The sequence below is a fragment of the Montipora foliosa genome, chromosome 11 (genome assembly GCF_036669935.1).
Source record: "Montipora foliosa isolate CH-2021 chromosome 11, ASM3666993v2, whole genome shotgun sequence".
In the NCBI taxonomy this organism is placed as follows: Eukaryota; Metazoa; Cnidaria; class Anthozoa; order Scleractinia; family Acroporidae; genus Montipora; species Montipora foliosa.
The window spans coordinates 39,266,046-39,276,045 of record NC_090879.1 but is presented as its reverse complement, the minus strand read 5'-3'; the positions used below and the strand labels follow the sequence as shown (position 1 = coordinate 39,276,045).

At 38.6% G+C, this 10,000-nt stretch overlaps 1 protein-coding gene across 4 annotated transcripts in view; it reads right to left on the bottom strand.

Moving 5' to 3' along the window:
* LOC137977516 (splicing factor, suppressor of white-apricot homolog) overlaps nt 1–10,000 on the bottom strand; it is a 35,939-nt gene that overhangs the window by 15,407 nt on the left and 10,532 nt on the right. For all 4 annotated transcript variants that reach the window (XM_068824757.1, XM_068824758.1, XM_068824759.1 and 1 more), the window contains 2 exons: nt 7,896–8,421; nt 2,682–2,807 (listed from right to left, as the gene is read on the bottom strand). In XM_068824757.1, coding sequence (XP_068680858.1) covers nt 2,682–2,807; nt 7,896–8,421 — 652 coding nt within the window. The remainder of the gene's footprint in view (nt 1–2,681; nt 2,808–7,895; nt 8,422–10,000) is intronic.

The window sequence follows — 10,000 nt, the reverse complement described above, 5'->3', positions numbered from 1 at the left end:
ACAATTAAATATCAACCCAGGTTTAAGTTTTGCTCATCAAAAATCAGGGTCCGACAAATGTTAGGCCCAGACGCCCAGGACAAGTTGAAAAATATCATTGCCAGGTAAGTGTTTTAACTCCAGAAGAAGCCCGCCAGGTTGTAGCATTTGGTTAGCAAGTCATTTTGCACAACAAATAGATACCGGTACAATGTACCTACCCATTCAACATGTACCATTCTATTGGTAATTAAAATCAAAGTATTTTGAAATGTAATAAATACCATAAAGTGAACATATTCAGAGTTGTTTTCTGCATTTCTTTTCCTTAACAGCGATCATCTTTGTACATAACATTTCATGAGTCTCATACCCAGTACTCCTCCTGGTAAAGTCCCCATGGTCAGGCTGCCATACCAAGGATAAAATGTTTTCGCTTTTTTGAAAGTTTGTCACGAAACACAGACAACTTTGTTATGTTAATGTAACATTAACATGAGTAAGTCTCTCATGAAATTCTCTTCGACTGGTGATAGTATACCGGGTTCAAAGTGGAAGATGAAAAGCAATGACTACAACAAAGATTGCGATGAAAAAAAAAAAACCGACCACTCTTCCAAACGAAATGGCTGGAAGAGTTTTCTTGGTTAACAATTGATACTGAGCAGGGAGTTATGAAGTACAAAATATGTTACAAGTGGCCAACATTTGCATAGGTTCAGTCAATAATATTTTACCATTGTGAACTGATATGGGACAAGAAGCTCATTCTGCCGGGCAAGTGATTCTTACATGCCACTTGCCCAGGGACAAGTCTTGTCAAAAATATCTGTCGGACCCTGAAAAATGCATAAAAACTGTAATTTTATGGTTTATAGTTTACAATTAATACTGCACAAATCACAAATTCTCATGGCAGTTTACCATTCTTTCTCTAGGGTGAGATCAGATGTCAGCTTGTAAAAGGACCTCTGGCAGCCGCTATCAGTCCATACTGATCTCACCCACCCAACCCACAATGTATGTGAAAGGAGGACAGGCTACAAAAGGGGGTCTCCCCCTTACTCTTCAAGAACAATCTTCAGGCCGGGTGTCTTTTGGAAAATTGCTCTTGCTCACCCTTGTTTTTTAAGAAACCCAAGGAAACTATATACCACTGGAAAGCTAATAAAATGTAGTATTTGAAATGCCTTTAGTTTTCACTTTTTAATTTCAGAAAGCTAGCACAAGCGCTGAAATGTGAAACTGACCTTGACTGCTCCGCTAAATTACTGCAAAAGTCCATATAAAAACCACATTTTTTTTCTCAAAATTCTAATCAAAAATTGGGGGTATGGAAACATCTGAGGTTGGAGTTTTCTACGGCCTAAATAATATTCATAAAAGCTTCTCAAGATGACCCTGAATAAACATATAACAAACTGAAAGCACATTGTTGTTGTTGATCATTGCCTTTTTCATGAACAATGGCTCCTAAAGGAACCATTTGTATCTTGAAGCGTTTATTCGGGATTCTTGCTCTCGAAGATTTCTTTCAAGTGATTAATTTTTACTTTACTCGAACAACTGAACACCAACCTACAAGCAATCTCTATTCCTCCACAAGCTGTTTGCTGTTGTCACTTTGACGAATACCTTTCCACCACATGCAAGAAAACATCCAGAAGTTGGCAAGTACTCACAAGGCTGCTGCCTAAGAAATTTTTTCGGGAGCCCTTCAGGCTTCCAACATTAAAAGTTAGTAGCCCGAATCATTTTTTCAAGAGCCCAGAATAAATTAATTCCAGCTGGGATTATATTTACAAGAAAGTGAGGATAAATCAAGTAAGGCGCCCGTTCGGGCTACTTGTTCAGAAATTTGGTCACCCACGCTCGCAAATAAGGCGCCCCAGGCGACCGAGCGACCGTTAGGCAGCAACCTTGACTCATGAGGCAAATGGCCGACCGATTCATTGTGATGCCCAGCCTGCTCTCCATATTTCAAGCCTTGGCTACTAAGCACTTGTGTGTATCCAAATATTCTTGAAAAATAATCGCATCTAGAGCATCTTGAGACTTAATTGATGTGAAAGCTCAAGCAACCACTGTGTCAGTGTTTTTAAACCGTATTTGTTTGTCTACTAATAGAACTTCAAAGTTTGTTCTCTCAATTTTTTTTTTCTTTTGCAAAATTCGATCTTCCAAAGTGGGGGAGCAGCTTATCAATGGACTTTTGAAGTAATAACCCTTGTGTTAACATGGACATTCAAACAAACTGCACTAAGGCAAAACTTAATAGAATACGAAAGCAATATATTTGAAATGTGGAGAGATGAATCAAGTTTAGATGCTTATCATTGCTGTTACGTTGTATTAAAGTTACTTTCAAGAGCAGTAACGAAAGTAGAGCCTGAAAAATTCAGGCAGGCAATGTCAGTTTCATGTTTCAGTGCTTGGGCTCGCTTTCTGAAATAAAAAACGTGAAAGTTAAAGGCATTTTCAAATACTACATTTTATATTCCTTATCCAAGAAGACTTGAAAGTCTGACCCTTTGCAGGTGTAATTACAAAGGCAGCAATGAGTGTTGGTCCAGTCTGAGCTGAACTCACGACCTCCTGCATGGCAGCCTGGTGCTCAAACAACTGAGGAAAGCAAAAGTCTATGTCAAAGGAGAAGGCTACAGGCTATGTCTATACTTTCTATACGACTTTTAAAAACATACCTTCCAGAGGACCTTCACCAGGTGGAGGAGGAGGAGGTGGAATCATATCAGCTACTGAGGGAACATGTGCAACAGGGGGGTGGTATGAGTAGCCAGCAGAAGAGACATAAAGACCTTGCAGATTGTCTAAAATAAAGTTCACAACACAAAGTCAGATCATTCACTTCATTCACTGCAAACAATCTTTCCAAACTGAAAAGCTCAATGTTATTAATTTTTACTCTTTTCAGAAATTTACTGCCGGTAATCCATTACAGGGCTTCAAATAATGGCTGGGCAGGTGCCAGTCATGTTATCCAGTCATAACTCTTGCAATAGTGACCACAGATTGCACCATAAACTTTTCTTAACTAAAAACCAACTGAACCCAAGTCGGTTTGGCAATAAAAATGTCAAGTTTATAGTCTTACTACTCTTTACTGCAAAAGAGCCTCGCATACGTGGTACAGTTACACAAGATACAACTTAAAAGAATACATTCTGGCAATTGCAACATGTACGTTTCTACGGCTGAATTTAAAGTGAAAAGTGCAAAATATATGAAAGCCGAAGGTTTCAGCCTACATGCACAAGGACAAAGTAAGACACTCTCTAGCTTTTTTATATTTCTTGCTTTCTTATTTTCAGAAGTACTCAGCGCCTTTCATTTTAAAGTTACACTTGTGAATTTTGGTTAGAGTGAAAAGGTGGTCGGATTCTCCAAGTTTTGGGGCTTTTGTTTGCTTTTCACACTTTGCAGCAAAAGTTACATGGGGTACAGTATTCTTGGTGCAGCGAGATAAGTTATTCTTCATGAGGGTGCTATCCGATCAATCAATCACTTTATTTAAGAGTCAATGGCAGGGCTGTCATTAAGCCTTGAAGCAGGTGTAACACTCACCCGTAACATGTAGATACATGGCCTTAATAGGCTGAAGGGCCTGAGCCCCTAGGGGGGTATGGGAGCATGCTCCCCCAGAAAATTCCTAAAAGTAGACCCTCGGAAATGCAATTTCCTGCACTCTGAGGAGCAGATTTTATATTTTCTTAATCAAAAAGTGATGAAAATAAAACAGGGCAAAAAGATAAACTTCACAATGACTAAAGATATTTACTAACCACGTGGAAATGGTCATCCATCACAGAACCGTGAAAAATGGTAAGCGGAATCCCATTTATATCAAGTACGGTGCATTGATAATGATTTTGTAGCTGAAAATGGCTTCGGAATCCAACAACGATCGATCGCGGTGTTCTCCAAAGGTTTTTTAACAGAAAATGTTTGGATTTTTACCAAAAACACGTCTTAGGAACACAGAAAATACAAGGCAGCAATTATATTTTCTTTAGAAGGTAAATGTTTATAATAAAATTTCAATTTGTTTTACTTCATGAATATTCATTCTGCAGCAACTATCACCCGTAACGTTGACTGGGCTCAGCCGTAACAGGTGTTACAGGTTAAGGCACCTAATGACATCCCTGAATGGTACCTAGCGGAAGGTAAAATTCTCTACTAATTGGGAACACTTAAAGTAAACATGATAACACAAGACATGATGCTTTGCAGTCGAGACAGAACTTGATGACTTTGTGAAAATTTATGACTACCAGGAATTTTTTAAGCACTAAATTGTCTAGTTTTATATTCGTTTTTTTCCTTTCTGAAACATGAATGTTGTTCATCGTGATTACCAAATAGTTACAGTGCATTTCACAGGCGATTTGCAAAGTTCGTTGTGAATTTCATAAGTTCACTTCAAACTTGGGAATTTCATTACATAACTGTCAATCAAATGGCGAACTTCGAAACGAACTTGGGAATTTCGCGCAGAACTTCGTGGGAATGAACACTGAACACTCGTCACAAAAATGCATTGCCTGCACAACCTGCTAAATACTGGAAAAGTATATTTTCATTTTCAAGAGTCAGTGATTCCTGTGGAATAACACTGAATTTCTTGAACGAATAGAAACCAAGATCTTGCATTACGCTGCGGCTGCATGCACGCGACGGGACATTTTCAGGCAAACATTGGAATGTTATTCTTGACCAGTTTGTTTTGGATTTCACTGCTGTAAATGCTGGGGTTGGTAGTTTTACAACACTCCATATAATTATTCACATCATTCAGCACGCACTGACCTAGTGATATTTCTTCATTTGTCGCCTTCAATATTCCCTCTGCGAACGGAAATATCAACAATTTTGGCAACGGTTTGTTTGGAAGTCTCAGTTCCTGTCCTATTTGAGATGGTCCTTTCCATTCTAACCAGCTTTCAATAATTTTCTGGCGAACAAAACTTGGAATTGCCTTTCCTTGCACGGTGAAGGCACTCATTTCCAAACAACAACCGAGAGCAATTGTGAAAATACTTCGCCACATTCCCACGAAGTTCGGCGCGAAATTCCCAAGTTCGTTTCAAAGTTTGCCATTTGATTGACAGTTACGTACTGAAACTCCCAAGTTCGAAGAGAACTTATGAAATTTACAATGTCAAAAGTTTTGTGAAATGCACTGTTAAAGTTAAATTTTTTTGAACAAGGAGACGTTTTATCGAAAAGTTAAACGCTAAAAGATTCTTTAAAAACATTTTAAACTATTCTAAAAAATGGACGGTGTTTCGGCGTTACTCTACGCCATTAAAGTCAAGACAGTAAAAGTTCAAACAAGAATATATAAAACGTGAAACAAAAACATTTGTGTGTCCTATGGGTATAATACCCAAAAATAAGACAAAACCAACAATAGAAGAAAGAAATGAAAGTGTCAAGTGAAAAGTTTGGCGCAGATTGAGTCACTTTGGGTGTTGAGAGAAGGCTTGATGTCCTTTATAACCAGCATCTCGTATATGTGACCGTCCACGGGAAAACCAACAAAAAGGTGATGACACGGGCACGCGTGCATGACACGGCACGCTGAGCGTGACATACAACACGCCATATGCGCATATTTAATGAGTAGCGCAATAGATGTCACGGTGGCTTTTGTTGTGCACACTGAGACACTCCAAACCTTTTGTTTAGCGTGGCGTGTTGCGTGTCAGATGCGTGCTAAAAGAGGCACCGTAAAATTGCAAAAGTAATGCAAACGAAATTCGTCGAAATTCGTCCTTTGTTCTCGCGAATTTTCCACGAAAAGTCATCGAATTTTCGAAGGATTTTTCGTAGGGTTTGAAGCGAAAAATTCACGATCTTTCTCGAAAATTCGTGATAGCGAAATTCGAAGTAGCGAATTTTCGAGGTAACCAAACGAAAATTCGAGACAACAAAATTTTTGTGACATGAATCGGCGGCCACCATCAACAACATCGCTGAACAAGCGTATGTACGCGTAAATAAACGCGTTAAGGTTAGCGTAAATAAAGTCGTATCGAAAATAGATTCAATGATCCGACAGTTTAATCGGCTATTTTCAACGAAAAAAAAAAAAGATTGCCTCACACAACAAAAACTGCGATTGCTTCACGAACAAGAGTTTGTTGTAGAGCTTACACATTGTGAAATGACGTCAGAAAAGAATCATCGCGGCAAATTCGAACTTGGCAAATTTTTGTCCAGAAAATACGTGGGAATGTTCGAGAACAGCAAATAAAGAGCGAAATTTCGCTCATTTTTTTTAGGTCATTTATCGAACAAAGCGATTTTTCGCACGAAAATTCGAAGTCAATTTTCATTCCGAGGGAATTTTCGTTCGAAAATTCGGTGTAGTTGGAAACACTAGGCCTTGAGAATTCATGACTTTTCGTTGAAAATTCGCTTCCATCGAAAATTCGATATTTTTTCGTCGAAAAGCCAGGAAAAGCCGCGAATTTCGGCGAAATACGTTTGCATTACTTTCGCACAATACTGTATTCTGCGGGATTTTTCAGCTATTTCCGCAGGTAAGTCGACCCTCACTCGGCTTTGGGAGTAGCGTGTTTATATACTTGGTTTTTTAGCGAGCGTTTTGGCGCAGCTGTCGTGCAATTTCACTCACTCCGTGTCTTTTTACGTGGTGCTCGATTTTACTTTTGCTGACACGTTCTTTTGTTTGGTATAACACGCTCTATTGTTTACAACTTGTAGTATCAGACACAAGAAAATTTTAATGAGGCGTGCATTACGACACGGCACTCCCGTGTTAAAGAAAATTTCTTTTGTCTAGCGTGCTAAAATAGCGTGCCCGTGTCATCACCTTTTTGTTGGTTTTCCCGTGGACGGTCACATATTAGGCAATCGAACTTGCTTCTGCATTTCTTTAGGACTTTAAAGAGGTGATCGATCGTTGCTCTTTTATTGTCATGTTGTGTTTCAAGGTGTTTGCTGATAGCAGAAAAACGGTGTTCACTACTGCGTTGGTGTAAGTGTCGGGCAGTAAAACCGACATAATTTGCATCACACAAATCACATTGGAATGAATATACAACGCATTGCGTATTGAAGATCGGAGGCTTGTTTTCCTTTATACTCAAAGTTTGCGATAATTTTCTGCTGGTGAAGACGGGTTTTACGTTGACATTGATCATGATCATAGATCCCAGAGAAATGAATTCTTTGGGGACACGATCAGCTTATCGCTGATCTGTGAAAGGTAATTTAATGTAAACTGATGGCTCTGAAGAAGTCACGGCATGCGGCGCTTTATCAGTTTCTTGCATGAACCTATGTATTGTGGAATTGACCAATGTGTTGGGATAGCGCAATTTTGAAAACGTGGTACATAACTTGTCGCATTCTTTTGTAAAGGCTTCTTCAGTGGAAGATAGATGATACGCCCGATCGACCATCGTGTTAACTAGGCCTTTTTTGTACCTGTTATCAACGTGGCTTTGAACATGAAGCAGAAGTCCCGTGTCAGTTGGTTTTCTGTACACTTCTGTTTTTAGTGTGTTGCCACATCTTGTGATTACTGTGCCGAGAAATGGACTGGAGCCTTCATGTTATGACCGAAGAAAATGTCAGGCAATCCAAGGATTTGTCCAGTCAATACCAAATTCTAACTGGACATTGTCCGTTGACATTGAACGGCTTTTATTTGATGCCCTGCATGCTTTCATTAATATTATTATAAGCCTCTTGCAGTGTCAAATTCAATAATAGCTACTCTTTGTGAGGGTTAAGTGAGGTATTAATTTTAGTTTCTTTTAGTGCAAGAGGGCTTACACTGTATGGCTGTATCCACAAGACATTGGCTTGCCAGGTAAGAGTAAGATTGCAATGATGTTACAATATTTAACATATGACTAACATACCTTGTGGATACCACATGCTGTAGTCAAATGCTTCGTCTAAAGGTACTTCACCAGATAGCGCAGCATCAACACCATCCTGATCATGTGGGACAGCTGTTGAATTTAAACCACTTGTGACTGGAGCAAAAGTGCGACTAAATTTATTGCCCAGAGTTTGTGGTAATGGTGAAGATGATGCAGAGGATGGCTGTGATCTTTTTATCCTTTTATGAAGAGATGCTTGCAGCAACGGATGTAGCTCATACTCTCCATCAGAATCATCCTCACTATCGTCATTATCACTCTCTTTTGTTTCTTCCTGAGCTTGCACTGTTGATGGTATTGGAGTCTCAGGGACAAATTTTCCCTCACTCACATATTTTAACACATGCTTGTAATAAGGGTTCAGCCAATTGTCCATTAATAGAAAGTCAAATTGAGGATTTCCTGACTGCTTGGCTTTGACTAGGATTTCCATTTGCGTCCCCTGCTTCGCAACAAAAACAGCTGTCCTCTCGATGATGGCTTGCATTTTGGCAGTCTCAGGCTAAGTAACAGACAAAATTGACAATATTATATGTTACCCTTGTATAATAACAGCTTCTTGTATTATAATGCACTACCCCTATATTTGAAGACTTAACCTAATAATGAATTATTATATCACATAACCACATTTTAAGAAATAACTAGTTATAATGCATGAATATACAACTCAACAATGTTTCCAACATCTTCCATAGGCATCCAAATAATTCTTTAACATGTCCTTCTACAACTTACTATTCTTCATGCAACATGCAACATTTCAGCTTCAAAGAAATCTGAATTTTGATGTTTAACAAAGAGAATGCCTTTTTCTAGCAATGTGAATACACAGTGTACCTTAAAAGGAAATAACTGGCTTTAAAATGTACTCAAAGTTTTTGACATTGTTCAAACTTGACACACCTCAAAAGTGAAAGGCATTCTTCAAAGCTGTTGCAGTTAATTTTTGTTTTCATATAGTTAGTTTTTTCTAACTAGGTGATTTTATTTTCAACTAGGCAATATTTTTTTAACTAAGATTTTTCTCTCCGGTGCTATCAAAGGCCAACAAGTTTTAGTGGGTTTTTTGAGTTACTGAGCACTTATTTTGAATGATTAGCTTTTACATAAGGTTAGGGACACTGCCTGCATTTCGGGTTAAGCTTTCAATTTAGTGATTAGCATTCCAGTTAGCATTCCAGGACGTGTATGACAACTGCAGACTGTCTACAAAATATTGCTGATAAACAGTATTTAAGTCTAAGCACTTTTTAAGCATGGAACACGCACATTTTAACACCTGTGTTAACAACTTGCTGGCTGATTTCTGCATAATTTCTTGAAGCCACTTTTTCATACTTGTGTCCTCTGTGAGAAATTCGACTGTGTACTTGGGACAAGAATTGAAATAGTTCCTGTTTTGGAACTACTTTCTTGATGTTGACGTATTTCTCTATCGAAATCGATTTCATTTACTCTATTGCATTGGCGTGACTCCGCCATTTTATCAGTGCTAGATTTACAACATGTGGCTCTGGTGTCCAAATGTGAATACATCAAAGGGACCGAAAGTGGCCTGGCATAAATAATAAAATATTAAATTATAAATTATGATGGAAAATTTGCACAAGTTGCTTGCATGGTCAAGTGGATAAGAGAGTGAGCAGGAGATCCAAAGATGGGGTTCAAGTTCAAGTTTGTGTGAGTAAAAAGAAAAGTCTTGGCAAGGAGGGGGCTAACTGGAAGGTAAGGGGTGATAGATATGTGAAGTAAGGATAGGGTAGGATAGGAGCAATGGGGAAGATGAGAGAGGGGTAGGAGAAGTAGAATGGAGAAGAGGAATGTCTTATTCTTCTTTAGACCCCCTAAAAAACCAAACCCCTGTTTTTCAGACAGTTGATAAAAACAACCTAGTTAAAAAAATTGCCTAGTTAAAAGGAAATTACCTAGTCAGATAAAAAATTAACGGCAACAAAGATAAAAATAACACCACCCCTTGTACAGAACAAAGACACGGCAGTGTTGTAACTATTCCTCATAATAGGCCAATTCTGCATTTTTGTCTTTCTGAATGTGAGTTCAAGTACATGTATGATGTT